Below are 19939 nucleotides of genomic sequence, written 5' to 3' on the forward strand. Positions count from 1 at the left end.
TCTCTCTCTCTCTGTGTGTGTGTGTGTGTGTGTGTGTGTGTGTGTGTAGCAGTGATCAAACTAGGATAATTATTAGTAGTCCCTCTAGGAGACTGGGCTAGACCATATCTTTAGTATTTGAGCAAAGCATTTGGCAAAGTTTGTTGCTGTCACTTTGAACCAAGCTGGGTGCCTGCAGGTTCCTGACTCACATATACCCACAGAACACAGGAATGGACTGGTGCCAGCCTCTGAGAACTCTCCATGAGTATACTGTGGCGTTTTCCTCCAACATTCTATTGAACATTTCTGTTAATGTCTAGATGAGGGAGTATTGATGGTACCCTGATAAAGTATATCAGGTGACAGAAGCTGGGGAACTTAAATTGATCCAGTCAGGATCCAGAAGTAGCTCACCCACCTAAGGTCCAAGACAGACTTTGTAAACAATGTCCTACAACCAAATCCATCCACATCTGTCTTCACATGGCTCTCAAGCAAAGAATAGTTTTTAATAGTTTTAAAATATCACTTAAAAAAGAAGGCAAAGAAGATTTGAGATCAAAATCTTATCTAGCTCACAAAGTCTAAAGTATGTGGCATCTTGTTTTTAAAATTTTTAATTGTTAATGTTTTGTTTGTTTAGAGTTACATGTGTGTGCATGTGAGTGCTTGCATGAGTGTTTGTTATTTTATTTTAAAATTTATTTGTTTATTTTATGTGTATGAATGTTGTGCCTGCATGCATGTGTTTGTACCACATGCATACCCAGTACCCACAGAGGCCAGAAGAAGATGCTGGATCCCCTGGGGATTATAGACAGGTATGAGCTGGAACTAAACCCAGGACCTCTGGGAGAATAGTCTGTGTTCTTAACCACTGAGCCATTCCCCCATCCCTTGTTTTATTTTCTTATTTGGTTTTGTTTTGTTTTGTTCTTGTTTTGAGATGAGTTCTTATTCATGTATCCCTGGATAGCCTGGAAATCTCTCTGCACATCAGGCTGGCCTCCAGTTCATAGAGCCCTGCCTTCCAGGTGCTGGCTTAGATATGAAGTGCCACACCTGACCCAGTTCCGTGTCTTATACAGAAAAGAATCTGATTACCTTTTGTCTAGCAAAATAAAAGAATTTCAGAAGGTAAAACATTAGATCAGTTGAAATAATATTTGACTTTACATCAGCAGCAGCAGCAGCAGGCTGAACCAGCCCTAGCACAGGTGCAGGAATATTTACTCACAGCAGCCACAGACTGAAGGGTCACCAGCACAGGTGTAGGGAATGGTGACCCGATGAGCATGTGCATGGACAAACCTGCGCAAACTTGAGTGAATTATGAAATGATAGCATGGCTTCAAACTATATTCATTTGTAGAAGCAGAGAAATCAAGAAATGGAGATAATCCCCTCCTTTTCCCTTCAATGGTCAGATTACTTCTGAACTATTATTTTTAGGATGTTCATATGTGTGTGTGTATTTGGTGTATGTGTGTATGCATATGCCTGTTTGCATATGCATAAGTATCCAGGGAGAGACCAGAGGTTGCTATGGGGAATCTCCCACAATCACTCTCTGCTTTATTTCCTTAGGCAGTGTTTCTCACTTGAACCCAGAGCTCACTGACTGACAGGTCTGAGTAGCCAGCTTCCCCCAGGATACCCTGTCCTTCTCTGGACTGCAAAATGCTGGAATTATATGGGGGCTTCCACGCCCACGTGGCATTCACATGGGTGCTGGGGTCTGAACTCTGGTCTTTGCAGGGCAAGCACCGCCCACTGAGCGTTTCCCCAGCCTCTGAGCTGCGGTTTTATGTTTTAGGCTGGGAGCAGCCATCTGTAGCATTTCCGGGTCACCTGGATTGAACAGCGAAATCAGAAGGAAGACTTTGCAGTGGGTGTAACAACCTGAGGAGGTAGAACAATGACCATTACACAGGAAATGTGGGGTGGCGGAGTTTAGTTCCCAGCACCCACATCCAGAGTCCAGAACTGTCTGTAACCCCAGATTCAGGGACTCCAAAGACACACACACATAGATGGTGAATGCTCATACAAACAATACACATGCACAAATAATAAAAGTAAAACACCTTTTTAAAAAATGGAATTTTCTTCTCTATTTAAAAGACAATGCTTTGGGAAGGCAAGTACAGTCAGCATTCTAAAGAGAATTTATATCAGACTGCTCACCCCAAGTTCACAGTTAGTTTGTTCAATGTAAACTTTGATCTAAAAAAAAAAATACATTACAGGGTCTGACATTACGAAGACTATTGAAAACTGGGTTTTCCTTCTGTAATGTGTGGCCTCTGGAGTTACATGTGGTCCTGTAAGTTTCTTAATAAATGCATCTTATTAAATGCATCTTTAATGTGTGTCATTTCCAGAGAGACATTTGGAAGCCAGTGTGTTGTTCACGATTCTTTATGTTCATGACCCATGCCCTGCTCATTATGGAAGCATGCACTGAGCATAAGATGCCCTCAAATGGCAGCTGCCAGGAATACCTAACCCTGTACCAAAAACATCTGCAGTGTTCTTTTAGCATGAAATAAACTTCCTTAACACTTCTTGTGTCTATAACATGTTTTGTGTGTGCATGTTGTGTGAGCGCATGTGAACATGTCAGTGTGCACGCATGTGAAGGCCTGTAGCTGACGGGTGTATTCCTCAATCACTTTCCACCTTAGTTTCTGAGGCAGGGTCTCTCCCCAACCACAGCTCACTGATTCCAACAGACTCTCTGGCCAGTAAGACCCAGAGTCCCTTCCGCCTCTGCTTCCCCAGTGTTGGGGCTGCAGGCACGGACAAGCACACACTTTCCTGATTGAGCCATCTCCTCAGCCCAATACTTGACAATAATATTAGTAGAGCAGTAGAAGATGGGTAACTGGCTCCTAATTTTAACTTTAAAGACTGTAAAAACTACTCTTCTCTGTCTAGTGATATTGGACAAACAACACAGTCCCTGTGATCCTAAGAGCTTTAGTGTTTGTGTATTCGAGGGAAACAATAGCTCTAGCTGTGTGTTTTAAGTGTGTTATTAAAAGTACACTGGAGTGAAGTAAATCCCAGAGAATGAACTGCCATCACTGGGACTTCTCAGGTCGTCTGTGGTGGTTTCAGAGCTTGTGAGCTGAAGCAAGTGTGACCCAGGTCATCCGGCACTGTTGACTAACTTGACATTGTTTTTATATTGTGTCTTCCTGGGCAAACTAAAGGCAGGAAAAATGTCTAAATCTCTGGCTTCAGATAGATTGCCTTCTTAGCCTCACGAAGGATGGATGTGGCTTCATCCCAGAGTCTGAGCTAATCTTAGAGGTACCAGAACTACCCCTGGCTTTCTTTTCCTTCTGGCCAGCAGATTCATGGCCCATCTTCACAGCCAGAGACTCAGTTTTTTATTTATAAAGCCAGCTATTTCATAATTATGTGTGCTAAAATATAGTCATCAAATGCAAATATACTTACATACATATATACATACATATCCTTAAAACCCTCAGTGTTTAAATGGTTTTGGTGTAAATCCAGTTTTCCAGGGTTCAGAATTCTTTTTAAAGTCCTACTGCCTTGAATAGCCTCTCACTTTCTCTGAAAATCAGATGAGAGCATCTTTAAAGTATGTGTCCTACGTGATCCCCGCAGCTTACTGTTGTGTTTGTATCTGGGCCCTTGGAATGACTGAGGCTTCTAGTTTGTGTCTTCTAGATGAGGCCACTTGGGGCACCAGTGTCTTTCTGCTCCTTCAGAAAGGACATGAAGTAGTTGAGAGGCTGTGGTTTCAGCAGTGACCCCAGTGCAGGCTGAACACACTGGGTGGATTCTGAGGTTTACTGGCAAGGCAGCAGAACAGCCCCCTCGGCAGGTGGCTGTAAACAGCCCTTGTGCTCTGTGACTCTGAGATGCTGCACAGTCCTTAAAATCATAGGGTAATACTTTCGGTTGTTTTAGAAAGGTAGGCCATTTTTTTTTTCTCTTAGATCACCTCTAACAGAGGAGACTGTTAGCACCCAGCAGATTTATTAAATCAGCAGTATGGCATAGTTACTAAATGAGCTATTTTGTGAAGCTAGGGAGCAAAGTTCTGAAATTTTTACTTAATTTCTCCTTTTTACTTGTGCTTAGTTTTGTTTTAATTAGTAATTATTTTCCATACTTTAAATTTACCAAAACCACATTGAATTTCCATTCCTTTTAAAACAACTACATCATATGACCAAACACTGCTAGGTTATAAAGTTCTAAAATTAGAAAAGTAAGCTTGCATAAATCTTTATTTAGACAGCAGCAGTATTACAAGTTACGTTTCAAGCCAAGCAGTCTCTGGCCTGATTTTTGTCACTGACTGTGTTTCACTCCAAGCCAACACCTTTCAGAGCATCTGTTGTTCATTTCTTCCCATTTCTTTTTTTCTCCCTCCCTTCCCTCCCCTCCCTTCCTCCCTCCTTTTCCTCTTCTCCCTCCCTCCCTCTTTTTATCCCCTCCTCTCTCCCCCTCCCTCCTTCTTCCCTCCTTCCTCCCTCTTTTTCCCTGTCCCCTTTCCTTTGTTATTTCCAAGGAGTTTGGATTTGGGTCAGTGTAGTGCTGCTGGTTTATTCTCTGGCTCTGTAGTAGGGCCTGAAGTCATGATACCTCCTACAGTATTCTTTCTGTTCAGACATGTTCTGGCTAACCAGTCCTTTTTACTTATGTATTGAATTTTAAGATTATGTTTCCCTTTCTATGAAGAATGGCCCTGGATTTTTTATTGGGATGGCATTAAATCCATAGCTTAATTTTGGTAGGATGGCTATTTTCATGATACTAATTCTGATCTACAAGCATGGGGGTAGGGTAGGGGTCTTTTCATCTCTTTGTAAATCTCTCAGTTTCTTTCTTCAGTGTTTTTTAGTTGTCACTATAGAGGTCATTCATATCCTTGGCTAGGCTTATTCTGATGTTTTGTTTTGAGGCTAATATAAATATTCCTTGGGTTTCTTTCTCACTGTGTTTGTTATTGGTGTACAGAAAGGCTATTGGTTGTGTATGTTAACTTTTTTTTTAGCCTGACATTTTGCTAAAGGTATTATCAGTTCTAGGAATTTCCTGGTGGAGTTGTTAGGATCTCCTAAGTATGGATTCATATACTCTGCAAATGGAGATGCTCTGCCTTCTCCTTTTCCTGTCTACATTCCTGTTATTTGCTTCCCTTGTCTTACTAGGTTAGACTTTCAGCACTATATTGACTAAGGGTAGAGAAAGTGGAACCTACATATTGTTCTTGTTTTTAGTAGGAATGCTTTTAGGCTCTTCTCCACTAACTATAATATTGGCTGCAGGCATATTGTTTGTAGTCTTTTAAATTTTTATTTCATGTGCATTGGGGCTTGCCTGCATTTATGTCTGTTTGAGGGCATTGGATCCCCTGGAATTGGAGATAGACAGTTGTGAGCTACCATGTGGGTGCTGGTAATTGAACCCTGGTCCTCTAGAAGAACAGTCAATGCTCTTAACTGCTGACCATATTTCCAGCCTGTGTTTATAGTCTTTATCATGTTGAAATGTGGTCCTTCTATTCTGAGTTTCTTCAAGACTTTTGTCATGGAGTTGGATTTTTTCAAAAGCATTTTCTGCACCTATCAAGTTGAATGACTGTGTGATTTCTGTCCTTCACTCCATTTATGTAATATACAGTATTTATTGACTTTTATATATTGAGCCATTCCTGACTCTCTGAAATTAAGCCAACTTGATCATGATGAATGATCTTTCTGATGTGCCCTGAATTCATTTCACAAGTTTATTTTTTCCATCTTTATTAAAGTAGAATTGACAAAATTACAGGGAAAATTTTATAATGAAAAGTGGGACAATCTGGCTGTCCTTTCCTTCCTCTTGTTTTCTTTCTTGTATTAATTTGCTAGATTTAGCTCACCTACAGTGTTAGGTGCAGGCTTACAAATATACAATTCATTTTAGAATTAGGAGGTGAGAAGAAAGGATAGAGAAAATGCCAACCCTTCCTCCATGGACTGTTTTCTGTTAGCACACACCTCATTGCAACATGGCTTAACACCTCAGGATACTTTCTCTAAAAAACATTTCTTTTTCTAGGAAGAAGAAAGACGTGTGGCATCTGTTGTAGCCAAAAAAGAGGAGGAGAAGAAGAGGGAAAGTCATAAGCAGTCTTTGCTGAAGGTATATCCCTCAGCGTCTGCCTCCACTGCACACAGGAGCACACACACTGATGCTGACCAGCCAGTAGGAACATGACTTTCAAAACTAAGTTTGTTTTGTAAATAAGCCCTGCTAAGAACTTCCATGGGTTACTCTGTAAATCGATCTGAACTTAGGAAACACAGAAGTCTGTGTATACAAGATGTGCAAGATGGACATTGTAAAAGAAAGAGACGCAGCAGCAGGGTGAAGGGAATTAGGGCATTTCTCATGCCAGGGTGGTGTTTGTGTATTGCCTGGCATTAGTATAACACTTTGATAAATCTGTGATTGACAGCTATCTTTACTGATATGTTTTTATAAGCTTTGCTCTGAGTTCTTAATGACAGCTTTTAAAACCTAAAATGTTTCTCCATTAGCACCTTTGATACAGAAATGATGAAACTCTTGAGGAATTCAGAAGTGAAAATGTGCTTTAAAGTAGTTCTAAGCAATCAACATAACTGATGTAAAGTTCCCCCAGTGGTGATTCTTTTCGAATCTTCATGCTGTCATCGCAAAGCCTGGTAAAGACAGGTTAGAATGGCCAGCTGGGCTCTAAATTAAGCCTGTTGTCCTAAGCAGTACTCCTTTTCTTAGGCTTTTCTCTTTAAAGTGGCATACAAAATTCAAAGTGACCACAGGTCACTGAAGTATCCTTAGATCGCCAAAGGGGTGGCTGTGTTCTGTGGCTTGGTCGGGGTCCAGGCTGCACAAGGACATGCATTTGTCAGAACTGTTCTGCAGTATGGGAAGATTCCTAAGTTAGCATCAAACCCATCTCCAGCACCTTGCATGTTGAGACTACAGATCTGAAAGAGACATGAGTCATGTACTGACTGGAGGTGATCCTCTTCCCTGCTGCCGCCACTGACCTCCAGACTCCCCAGCTCTTTTTGGCTACCCCTTATCCATTCATCAGTGTGCCTACCCCTCTCCTGACATAGATTCCTCTTGACTCATTTTCTAACAACACGGTTTTAGTTTTCTTATGTTGGATTAGCCCTAAGAGTTTATCAAAATTACATTTTTAATGTTTTGTTTATAAAAATATAACTGTAGTGGTATTTTAAAAAATGTACACAGGAGCAAGATTTGTCACTGACAGGTTACACTTAGTCACACCTTTTCAAAGTGGCCGTGCTGGGCAAGTGGCCTTACCTGCCACACCGTTGCTGCTGTCCAGTGCCTATGTGGATGAGTAAGTTAGAGATGGTCCGAGAGACACTTGCACACTTGAGTAAAATCGAGCCTGTGGAAACCTCTTGTGCAATAGGCCCAGGGCATGGCAAGGAAGAATGGACATGGAAATCTATAAGCCTGCCAGCTTGCCAGTGTGCGGGGAGCCTGGGACAGAATCAACCTGACTTTCATGTCCAACTGAAATTTTATCTCAGTATTACTCACCCCACCCCCGACTCAGCTTTTTCAACATTTAGGGAAATGTGCCATGAATTCTAGTGAGCAGATAAGGACTATTTGGAAAGCTTAGCAACAACTTTAGAAAATTTAGCATTTTGTTTGAAGTCTTAGTGCTCTGTCTGATTGCTTATGAAGACTGCTTAGCTTTTTGTTTTTAATAAGAGAAGTGTTGGCCCCAGCAGCCTCAGGCCTGGCCCTTGCTGAGAGCCGAGGCCACATCAGAACAGAGCTCCAGCACTCCCGTGGCTGCTTCCCTGCAACCGCACATACGGATCGTGAAGATGACGGAAGCGGGGTGGGAAGGAACTGAGCCGTGCAGAGCCTGTGGCCTCAGCTGTGCTCACATGCCATCTATGAGATGAGGGAGGCGACAGCTGTGACGTGCACTAGTGAGGTCCTGTCTGGCCAGTGAAGAACAGACTCAAATGTTAGAAGCTGAACTTCACTCCTCAGGTGCTGGTCCCTTCCACAAACACTTGACAGCCTGCAGCCACCGAGCAGTGACAGGCATGGATACAGCTGGCCTGTCGGTGCTGCCGTTACCTTTTGGGTTTTGCCTTTCCTTGTTACCCCATAGACACCTTGAGCCCTCCTGTGGCTCTCTGCCCAACCAGGAATGCCCACTTGACCTCAGGATAGACTCATGACTTTTTTTCTTCTCTAGACCCCAACAAAATCACCTACTGACTTAGTCAACCTAGAAGCAAGCTGCTTTGAACAGCCTGGAGAAAGGAAGTGCAGCTCTGGTGTGGGCGTGAGAAAGGGTTTGCCTTTTCTGAGGCCATCTTGTTACACATTTGCTCACACACCCCGTGGTGGAAAGGAATTCTCTGACTTTCTCTAAATACTGCTGTGTCTGTCTATCTCATTATGATTTTTTTCTGACAGCTAGGAAGCCAAGTACATGGAGGCAGTGGCCTTGCCACTAGGTGGAGATGACAGCATTGTTTAGATTAGAGAGTTAGGTTGGCACAGCAAATAACTGAAATAGAATTTTATAAGGTAAGGTTTTTTTCATATTCTAAATAGAGTAATAGTGTTTTGTAGAATAGCAGGACTTCAATTGCTATGTGCAAGAACATTATGCACAAAATGTCAATCATCTCAGACATATATACACAGTATTTACAATGTTCTAAACTATGCAGACATTTGAAATAACAAACTGCAGAACAGAGAACTTGGGCCAAAAACATTTCTAAATGTAGAAGGAGAACTTTGAAAAGGTTAGTTCCATTAAGCAAGCCGTCACTTGTGGTTCCTGTCCAGTGCCACACACACTAGCTAAACTCTTAGGTAAGCAAACATAGGCAGAGGTGCAACTACAAGTGTTTGTTTTCATTTGTGCAGGCGCCAAGGGAATGGGAGAGAAGCCCCTAGCCCTTCCCTGGCTCCAGAGTAGATCTCGTGGAGAGGGGCTAGTAGCTCACTTGGTAAATGTTTTTCACTGGCAAATTTTGAATGAAAGAGAAAAAGAAAGAATCTATATTTAGCATTCTAATCTAACTTAGATTTTAAGATGTTAACTTTTGAGGCCAGCAAGATGACTCAGCAAGTAAAGGTTTTTGCCACCAATTTTGTCGACCTTAGTTCAGTCCCAAGAACTCGCATGGTAGAAGGTGAGAACTGACTCTAGCAAGTTATCATGTGACCTCTGACCTCCATACCCATGCATCATGGCACATACAGGCACTCACACACATGCACGCACGCACATGCATGCACACACACATATTCTCACACACACTCTAACACATGCACGCACACAATATAAAATGTAAAAAAAAAAAAGTAAAGGCTGCAGAGATGGCTTTTTAGTTGAGAGCACTGGCTGCACAGGACACAGGTTCAATTCCCAGCACCCAAATGGCAGCTCTCAACTGTCTGTAACTCCACTTTCAGGGGATCTGACACCCTCTTCTGGCATCTATGAACACTGAAACTATGTGGTTCACAGACATACATGCAGGTAAAACACCCATACACATAAAACAAATAATTTTTAAATAAAATAAAAATAAATGAAGTATTGCCTTTTGAAAATGGTGATAGTACCAGAATAGGAATCCTTACCCAGTCCCTGTCAGCAGCATCTGCATAGAATAGAGCATGTTAATGGAGCATGGCTTCTTTGGGCTTATGGTTTCTTTTTTCAGAAGGGTTTCTATGAGACAGCTGAGTTCCAAGGCTCCAAGTCAGTGGTTCTCATGCATGAGAAGTACTGGAGCCTGTTAGAGGGGCAGACTCCTGACCCCCCAAAGGCGGGTTAGTTGAGGCACCCTGAACTCCAAGAGCCCCTGCCCAAGGCATCATCCATTGCTTTTCTTTACTCAGCCTTCCTGCTCTTCTACAATGATAGTAGCTATCCAGAAAATGTTTACCCAGTAAAACTTCTTCTAGTAGCCTGGATAATATTTTTTCATCCTTAAATGTCGTGATCTGTACCATGGGGGCTGGAGGGAGGGCTCAGGACTGAGAGTGATCGCTGCTCCTGCAGCACACGTGTTTGGTGGTTTGGTGGTTCATAGTGCTTGTAACGCCAGTTCTAAAGGGCCTGATGCTCTCTTCTCCACGGCAACCCACACATACATTCACATAAATAAAATAAGTATTTTTAAAACCAAGTTACACCATGAAATATGAAATACTAATCAGTCCCCACCCTTCTTCTCCTCCCTAATCATTGGGTAAAAGACGAAAGTATTAGTAGCTACTTCTTGCTCTGTTTAAGGACAGAGGCATATAACTTTGCCAAGCCAGAGTTTCAGTTAGTGAAATAAATAATCTCACTGTTCAAAACAAGAAGTATTCTAATTTTCCAGGTAGGCTGACAGCATTATTAAGAGATTTGAGCATGGGGTGAACACAGACTCATAGGCTTGCTTTTGAAGGTGCGCTAGTTGTTTACCGCCAGGGAATTTGTTCGGAAGGTACCAGAAGAAAAGGACAGGAAGCCAGTGTTTCTCTCTTCACAGATACATGTCATATTAACTGCTTTTTCATTACCTTCCTGTAGGAGAAGAAAAGGCTAACAATTAACAATGTCGCTCGAAAGTGGGACTTGCAGCAACGAGTAGCCAATCTTGCCACCACCCAGGACAGAAAGGACTTCGAGTCCCCTCTGCAGGAACCCTGTCAGATCGATGGAAGCGCCACCATCTCTGCATTTCCAGAGGAAACAGGGTATGTGACAGCGCTCTCATGCTACTGGCGCTTCTAGAGTTGAGTTTAGAAAGGGATGGTAAACTATTTAACATAGTTATTTTTGAGGAATAATTTTCTTAAGAAAGCCAGAGCTGAGATTAAGAAGTTAAGAGAAAAAATTAAAAATATAAATCTGTAACATTTCCCTACTGGAAAAATCCCCCAGTGGTTTGCTATTTTTTGAAGGGGAAAAGTCTAGAGACTAAATATAGCCTATGAGGCCCTCTGTTCATGCACATGGCCTTGGAGATACCCTGGCTCGAGAGAGAGCTTCTGAACCTCCATCCTCACCTTCTTCCCCAGCCTTTTCTGGCCTAGGCATCGGTGAGTCTGTTGCTAGCTGCATGTTTTCCCTGGGCTTTCTACGCGCCCCTTTAAATGCTTCTGACAGCCAGGCCTAGCGCCCAAATCCCAACTATTTGGGAAGCTGATGCCAAAGGATCACAAGTTCAAATCTGATCTAGAGAGTAAGTTCAAGTCTAGCCAGGGCAACTTACTGAGCCTTTGTTTCAAAATTAAAGAAAAAGTAAGTGACAAAAGGTTGGTGTGGCTCAGTGGGAAAACACTTGTCAACTATGTACAAGGCCAGGTCCAGTCCTCAGCGCTGAAAAGGCTTTGGACAAATGCTACCCAGCAGTTGCCTTAGCCCCAGTGATACTTCAGGGCAAGCTCCACAAGGGTAGACCTTGGTAGAGTCAGGTCCAGACGACAGAACACAGGCGCAGCTCTGGGGACTGTGCTCTTGTACTGCATGCCTGGTTGCCTGTGGCTGTCACCTTGAGGAGTGAGGATCAACAGGGGAGTGACGGTGCCAGAGCCTCTCTCTGAAGTCCATCACAGTCCAGCATTCTTCACTGAGTATTCCTCTGGTTCTCGTCAGTTTTAGATGCTAGAACTCAGTCTGTCCATCTGACTGCTTTTCCTAAGGTGCATATTGGTTTGTATTAGAGTGGAGCTTATAACCTGGCTCCTATTCTATTTTCCCTCCCTCTCAGGACTCCAGTTAGAGTCTGTGACTGTGGTGTTACATTGCAAGATCAACAACATTTACATCCATTCTGCAAGCATGAAGCTTGGTCAGCTGAAAGCATTTAAGCCTTGAAAACTGCTTAGTAGATCTGAGTTTCTATGGGAAATATATTTCTTGGCTCCGGAGTTAAGCTATGTGCTGACACTCTTCTGGTCTCCATGTCACTCAGAGAGAAGACACCCTCTTTTCATCACACTTCCAAGCTCTCCAGACCTTGCCACATTGTGGTTTGCTTCATATCTGAGTGTTCTCTTCTTACGCAAATTCTCTTAAATCTGTGATTTCATATTGCAGTTTTTAAAGATGAAAGGAATGAACCTGTAACTAGTCAAATTTCTCTCTTGAATAGAGCTACACTTCCTGAAGTCCACTGTCCCCATGTCTAATCCAGTCTTGTCACTGCCTTTGTACTCTCTGGTTTTACCGTGTTGTTCGTAGGCTGTGACTTCTTCCTGGTGTTCTATTTTGTTCTCATATCCTCTTCTGTTTCTCTTATCTCTTTTCTGTCCTTTCAGCCTCTGTAGAGGTGGACTCTCCCAGCTCTCGCTCTGTGATTTCTGCTCTCCACTGTCTAGCTGGGGAATGTGTGCATGGCAGTGGCTTTAAAGGCTGTTTCTAGATGAGAACACTGCAATGTGTTTCTTTTCCTTTATGGATTTTCCATTTAGGTGTTGCATAAGAAAGAAATTCTAAAAATATTGTCCCCATTTTGTTTCATGAAAGCTTAAATTTTGGTCTTTATCAGCCTTGGTTATACCTCACATTGATTTGCCTGAGGTGAGGGCTGGGTTTTCATTTCCTTCTATAGAAACGACCACTTACTCTAGTGTTCCATTTAGAATACTCGTTCCTTTCCCCCACTGGGATCTATGTGCATGTTTTCTTAGCAATGGGAGTAGGTGGGGGTTTCTTTCTGCCTCACTCAATGCTAGGGATTAACCCGAGGCATCACTGTTCTCAGATGCCACCGAGCTTGGTCCCCAAGTCTAGTCCTCCAGACTGCCCTGGGTCATCTCCTTTCTCACTCCGTCCTATTCGTCCCTTGAGGGGCTCTCTCAGCTGAGTGGCTGCCATCTTATTCACAGTGTACAGCCAAGGCCACGGTTTGTTCCTTCCTCAGCACTGGACGGCCTTCGCTGTCTGGCCTCCTAAAGCTTGCTGGGTTCCCTGCTGCCAACAGTCCTTCCTTCTCGAGCTCATGGGACTTTATACCTATCAGTTTCTTTACGTTTCCGAATGGCACCTTGAAAGCAAGGGATTTAGACATGTGGGCTCATTCCTAACTGCTGTTTTGCTCAAGAGTACAGGGTAAGCTGGGCGGTGGTGGCGCACGCCTTTAATCCCAGCACTCGGAAGGCAGAGGCAGGCGGATCTCTGTGAGTTCGAGGCCAGCCTGGTCTACAAGAGCTAGTTCCAGGACAGGAACCAAAAGCTACGGAGAAACCCTGTCTCAAAAAAAAAAAAAAGAGTACAGTGTAAAGCATTATAAATACTAGCAATTGTATTATTATTTCTTTATTAATCTTTAAAATAAACTAACATTTGCCTTTGGACAGTGATGCAAGCCATTCTTCCTAAAGGTGTTAGGCTAGTGTAGAGAGCTACAGTCTTTTCTGTAGTGTTTCAGCTTGTCTTTAAATGCTACAGGTGGTTTTCTACTTTAAGCCATCATCGATAGTCCTTAATATTTCATAATGCTAAAAAGATAAGTCATTCTTGTGTTACTGTGTTCATGACCTCTGAGCTATGGGCATATAACCAAATGCCCAAGAGCAAGTGTCCATGAAAACATTATAGGCATATAAAGGAAAGAAATTCTTTAACACCTTGCTATATCCCATTAACGATTTTACTGTTCCCTGAACTTGGGACAGCTCAGCAGTAAATGACATGCCGCAGAGGCCTTTGCCCAGCAGAAATGGCAGAATACTAGGTGTAAGCTTTCCTTTGCTTACGTTGGATGCATGCAGTGAGGCTGGCTTCTTTTTGGTCATTTCCTGTCTATGAACACTGGCCTTTTAGCCAACACTATTATAATAAAATATAATGCGTAAAATGAATTTCCACACGCATGAATGTTGTAACAGAAAATTCATAAAATGAGTTATTGTAGGACTCAGCACCACCTACTCGGTGGGAAAAAAATCATCGGAAAGAGGTGAAGCATTCCTGTTCTGGCCTGTTTCTAAGAAGCCTGAAGGCAGGAAAGAAAAAAGTGTTGAGGCCCCTGGAATAGTGTCTTTTGTTGGCATGTGTGTGGACTGCAGTTGGCCTGGCTCTTAAGAATTTGACACTTTGCTGCATCAAGTCAACAACACCTCCACCACCACCTTTCCCTAGGTTGCTCCAGTAATAGAGGAGACACAAGATATTTCCTGGTTGTCTCAGAAAGAGCTGGTTGAGTAGATGGTACTTGGAGTTGACATTAACCAATAAAGAACTTGAAGGTAGTTCACATTAGGGATCCTCCCACCTGCCGCCACTTATTCATCTTTGAGTTGGAGAACACAGCAGTAAGCTTTATGTGAAATCAAGCCTGGAAATCATGGAGCCTCCACAGAAGAATCCTGACTTCCTCATGGTGCAGGTTCAGGCTGAATACGGGTAGGAAGCTGGCTGGGCCCAGTCACTCCCTAGAAGTTGAAGGCATACCTACTTCTTTCTTCCGCCTCATTTTCTATGGCCAATTAGCCATTAATTCCCCGTTTATCTTATCCTAAATACCTAGTGATATGTTGTCCTTCATTGATAATGGTCACAAATGTATTGAACTAACTTCAAGGCATGGTTTTATGCCTTTTTTATTTCTGGTTTTCACAGCACCTCTGAAAACATGGTGATATGAAATCACCATTTATAGACCAGGAACCTCAAACTCCAAAATCCAGAACCTTCTTGAGAGAGTGGCAGGTCAGGAGGCTTAGCCAAAGGCCATCCAATTTTATTGGCAGTGCACCTCTCCTATAGTTACCATGTCTTTCTGTTATGCCCTCTTGTGGGCTGGTTGACATGTCACCGGTTTTATTAATCTCTCTACATCCACCCTTCCTCTCAAATCCTTCATAAAATAGATGTACTAATATGTCTGCAGGGGGTTCCTGAAGGCCGAGCGTGCATGTGCTTCATCTGTGTATCCCAGCACAGGGACTTAGACCTTGTCTGACTCTTTGGAGTTATTTTACAAAGGCTCCAACTGTGGCCTTCCTGCCTCCCTGCCCCCCCCCTTCCCTTCCTTCCATTCTTGTATATGTGCATATTTCTGGAGATTGAACTCAGGGCCTCAGACATGAACGTGCTCTATTTCTGAGCTAAATTCCAAGCTCACTAGATATGCTTTTTCCCCTTTTTGTTTAAAACCCTTTTCTGTTCCTCATAGCTATGGGATAGTATCTGACTTTCCAGCTTCACTTCCCTCGCCGTTCTCCTGTCTCTGGGTTACAGTCCCGTGTCCCAGGGTTCCAGTCGTACTGAAACTGAGCTCCCACCACTGCTCAGCATAGGCTTCTACCCCCCTTTTTCCTTATGCCCCCTCTCTGCTTCTGGTAAAACACTGTACCCATGACTCAAGGGTCAGTTTAAAGACTGCTTCTTTTTGAGACCCAGCTTCTCCCCCTACAGGGATTTGTCGTTCATTTTTCTGTTTCCATAGCATAAGGTTGAAATACCCACTCAGTGACAATTAGCACATCATACTTAATGTCCATGTTTACCTTCTTTTAAATCTCCTATCCAGACTGGAAAATATTTGAGGGCAGGTATATCTTGATTTCTTTGTATATCTCCAATGCCTAGCACAGTATGGCACACACATAATAAGCTCTCTGCAAAATCCTACTGATTAGTTCAATGACATAATGAGGTCATTTCAGTTTAGAAATTATATGGCTTGGTTGTTAGGATTATAGCCATGGTGTTTGGGGAAGTAGAGCTCCATAATTTGGCTTTACATGCAATAGTCTTGGTATATCAAAAGGAAAAGGTGTATGTGCTCACTACTAACTGTCCTTATCAAATACAGATGAGTTAGTCAGCTGTGCCAGAAGACTTAGCACAGAACTCTGTACATAGCAGCCTTCTGGGAGGTGTTTGATGAGTGAATAAATAAACTGATATGTGCATATCATGTCTCCAACTAAAAAGGATGGGACATACCTCTATCGTTCATGCAAGAATACTCTCCAACATATAAACATTGTTCAGTGTGCTTTCAAAATCATTTTTATGGAAATTGAGCATGCCTTGTTAGGGAAGCAAATTAGTAAGCAGTGGCCTGAGGTGAGGCCAACCCAGCAGACTCATCATTAACTGGCTTGGCCTTGCGTGTCCCAGGGAACAGCTGCTCTGTGTCTTCCGGGGAAGGCCAAGGCTGGCTACAGCCCAGCAGCCACGTGTTTCTTGAGGTCTGCAGCAGCTGGAGCTCCCTTTGGCTCAGCTTCCTGACTGTCTTAGAGCATCCTAACTGTAGGCTTATTTAGTTTTTCACTTTTTTTCCCAATAGCATGCTTGCCAAAAGTGTACACAAAATAATAGCCTTATACTCACAGACGTTTTGATTTAGAGTTTATATTCCAATTTTTTGAGACAGGGTTTCTCTGCATATCCCTGGCTGTCCTAGAACTCACTCTGTAGAACAGGCTGGCCTCAAACTCTGAGAGATCCACCTGCCTCTGCCTCCTGAGTTCTGGAATTAAAGGCGTGCGCCACCACCACTCTGCTATATTCCTAATCTTTTACTCACATGGCAGAAGAAAAGTTAAACCACCCTAAAAATGTAATGTGGGACAAGATTACGTCCCTGTGGGTTTGCTCATCATGTTGGTATCTAGCTAATTCTCCACTGAATTGACATTAAGCCTACACTTTTCTGGCTGCTGTGGTCATGAGGCACCACCACATCAAATGACATTTTTTCCTATCATCTCTGACTGCATGTCTCTGTCTTCCTTGGTAGCGCCTGCTGCGTGTCCATGTCCTTCATTCTGTCTGTCTGCCCATTCTACAGCTCCCTATAGAGATTTAACAGATACTCATGAAAGTCTTCGTGGTTTATTAATTCAAGAGATATTTACTGGGCACTGCTAGATGTTGGTTACACTGTGGTACATGCAGCAGGATTGATGCACACAAGAAGCTCTGAGCAGTGAGCAGTGTTGCAGTGTACCGATGCTGTTGCTGTGAGTGTGTGTGCCATCCATACTTCTCCCTTTCAGTGCATCAAATGCTGACTGCTGTCCTCTGTCCTGTGTCAGCACGAATCATTCTGCTCTGCTTGCAAAGCACAATAGATGGAAGTAATTCTTTTCTAATTCTGTCCCGTTATTGGCCTTTACCTTTCTAATACTAAGCTAGTCCACACCACTACTCATGGGGTGTTTAATCATTGCCCCTCTTAATCCTTTGATGTAAATTAAGGATTGCATTAAAAGTAATTGTGAATATTTTCTTAGTTGCATATTGACTTTTAAATGTCATTAGCTAATCTGTTAATGAATAGACAGGTATGTAACAAACAGTTCACTGGTACCTGTGAAATAAATCTAATAAACCAATGGGATAATCATCTGTCAGGCTTACTGTTTAACCCTAGCATTTAAAAACCATTGAAGATCTTTCACAATTGATTAATATGTTGTAAAAATCCCATTAGTGGACCCGAGAGTCTCCAGATGAGAAGAATATGCTCTTTGGCTTCATGAACTCACTCTGTGGAGGAGGAAACAAAATTGCCAGCGTGTAATTATGATTACTCTGAGGCATGAAGCCCTGGATGGGTACCCAAGTCCCAGCTTGCTGTTCAGGGAACAGACAAGGGCAGAGAATAAACCCTCAGTGAAAACGCATGGAGCAAAAGTCAAGTGCTGTCCAAGTTTTGAACTGGAGCAGAACCATAACGTTACATTTCTATTTACAGAGCAAAAATTTTGAACTGGATCAAGGAGCTTTATTGATTCTCCACTTGCCACTCAGGTCGGCTTTTATAGTAGCATGGTTCCTGCTTTGGGAATAACACAAATGACCCTATCTGTAGAGTATCCAATATGATATTGTGTCTAAAGCATAATTTCTTTTTATCACTCGTGTTTCAATTTAGGGAGGAAGACTTGATTGATTTTTATTAATTACAACTGAACTATATGTTGATAGTTTTTTAGGGCATCAGACCATTCAAAAACAGAGTCAGTATTGCTCACTTAACTCAGTAACTAAGGCAGAAAATAGTTTAATATTATACATTTTGCAAACATTTTATATTATATTTTATAAATAATATTTTACAATGTCTTATGGAAATATATTGTAAAATGTATTTATTTAGCTAGATTTATAAATTTGAAAAGTATATTTATATTAATATAAGAAGATCTCAGTGACATATTTAAGGTTTATGAAATTATTATCTTTCATTAATATGATGAGTAATCTGGACTTGGGGTGGGTTATTAATATTTTTCTTATTTTCAGCTAAAATACATGATTGGATGTTAATGCTAATCTTTCAGATAACCTAGTAAATTAATCTAAAGATACATAAACATGAAAACATGAGGGAGGCTATGGGTGGGGAATGGGGCCAGCAGGAGATGGGGGGGAAGGAGGCTCAACAACAGTGAAGTGGAAAATGCTAATCAAGTAATCAAGCCTGTTACTTTGCAAGTTAATTTTAAAAAAACTAAAAAAAAATTAATCTGTGGTGCTCTGGATTTGATTACAGAAATGGAGGTAATCAATATTAAACTGTAGAGTGCCTTCTGCCATGCTGTCCTAGCCTGTTATTTATTTCCTTTGCATGCTCAAAACTTTACTTAAAAAAAGACTTTTGCAGGTCTCTAGACCCAGGGCTCAGCAGTGCGTTACAAGGCTTGTCGGTCACAGACACACACTTGGTGGAGATAGAAGGGGAAACCCTTTCCCTGTACGGCTCAGGGGCACTGGAATGCCTGGACAGGAACTGGAGTGTTCAAACAGCCAGCATGGTCACCACCGTCTCTTTCACATTCATCGAGTTTGATGAAATTGTCCAAGTGCTTCCCAAACTGAAGATGAAGTTTCCAAATTCTCTGGTAAACGCTTTCCTTTGGAAGTTCTTTGAATTGTTCTTCACTGTGCCTTGTGTGCTCAGGCCAAAGCTTGATTCAGCTTCAGTTTCTGTAGTTTTTTTATGTGCTGATCTCTGGCACTGGAATTTAAATTACTTCCATAAATGCCCTTGCAGGTTTGTGTTAATATTAGAAACTGTATCTCTAAAAACAATCCTTGATGCAGTAGAAAAGACCAATGGAATTTTATGAGCATTATCTATTTCAATTTTACAAAAAAGACCACACAGTCCTATAGCATGTATTCAGGCATTGAAACTGGAATGGATGGGACATGTATGTTTATTACATGATCTGAAACTGGTATGGATGGAATATGTATATTCATTATATGATCTGTTGGTAGTCCTCTGACAGCACAGAAAAAAAAAAAAAACTCAGGCTGCTGGCTCAGCTTCCCTGGCCCTGGGACTGCACTAGGAAATAGTCATGTACAGGGAGCTTCCTCTTGAGCTTTTCCCACAGTGAGTTTCTCTAGTCATCCTTTTATGGTTTCTGTGTTTTCCTTCTCCACCATCCCCAAAGAAGATAGGTAGCAATAGAAGCAGGTGTTTGGAAAGACCATCCAAGTTTGCAAATAGACCATTTGCTTTAGTGTTTCTGTTTTAGTACTTTGCTTCTGCTTTGCCAATTTAAGTGACTGACATGGTTTTCAGAAAGACAGAGTATTGCCGATGCTAGTCCTCAGGACCAGGGTGAGTCCTTAGACATTTCTGAAATGTTCCAGTCCTTCCTTTATACATTAATGTTAATGCAAAATGTATAGAATAGGTAAATCCTAAAAGAGTCTGGATTATTCAGTATTTAGATAACTCTAAGAGATCCTGGTTGTTGAGGATGTTCCTTGCAGAAGGGATCACCCAAAAACTCAGTTTTGTATAGATGCCATCAATGGTTGATGGATTAGGCACATTGAAGTTAAATGAACTTAGAGCATTCCATTGGTTTAATGTGACTGAAAATGTATTTTCTAAGCCTGAAACTTACAGAGTTCCATGGGAAATGGTCT

At 42.1% G+C, this 19939-nt stretch overlaps 1 protein-coding gene across 1 annotated transcript in view; it reads left to right on the top strand.

Annotated features, from left to right (window-relative positions):
- Lrrc49 (leucine rich repeat containing 49) overlaps window positions 1–19939 on the top strand; it is a 113592-nt gene that overhangs the window by 84718 nt on the left and 8935 nt on the right. The window contains exons 11-13 of the mRNA XM_026779106.1: window positions 6076–6159; window positions 10616–10782; window positions 18657–19116. Coding sequence (XP_026634907.1) covers window positions 6076–6159; window positions 10616–10782; window positions 18657–19116 — 711 coding nt within the window. The remainder of the gene's footprint in view (window positions 1–6075; window positions 6160–10615; window positions 10783–18656; window positions 19117–19939) is intronic.

The sequence above is a fragment of the Microtus ochrogaster genome, chromosome 5 (assembly GCF_000317375.1).
Source record: "Microtus ochrogaster isolate Prairie Vole_2 chromosome 5, MicOch1.0, whole genome shotgun sequence".
NCBI classification, from domain to species: Eukaryota; Metazoa; Chordata; class Mammalia; order Rodentia; family Cricetidae; genus Microtus; species Microtus ochrogaster.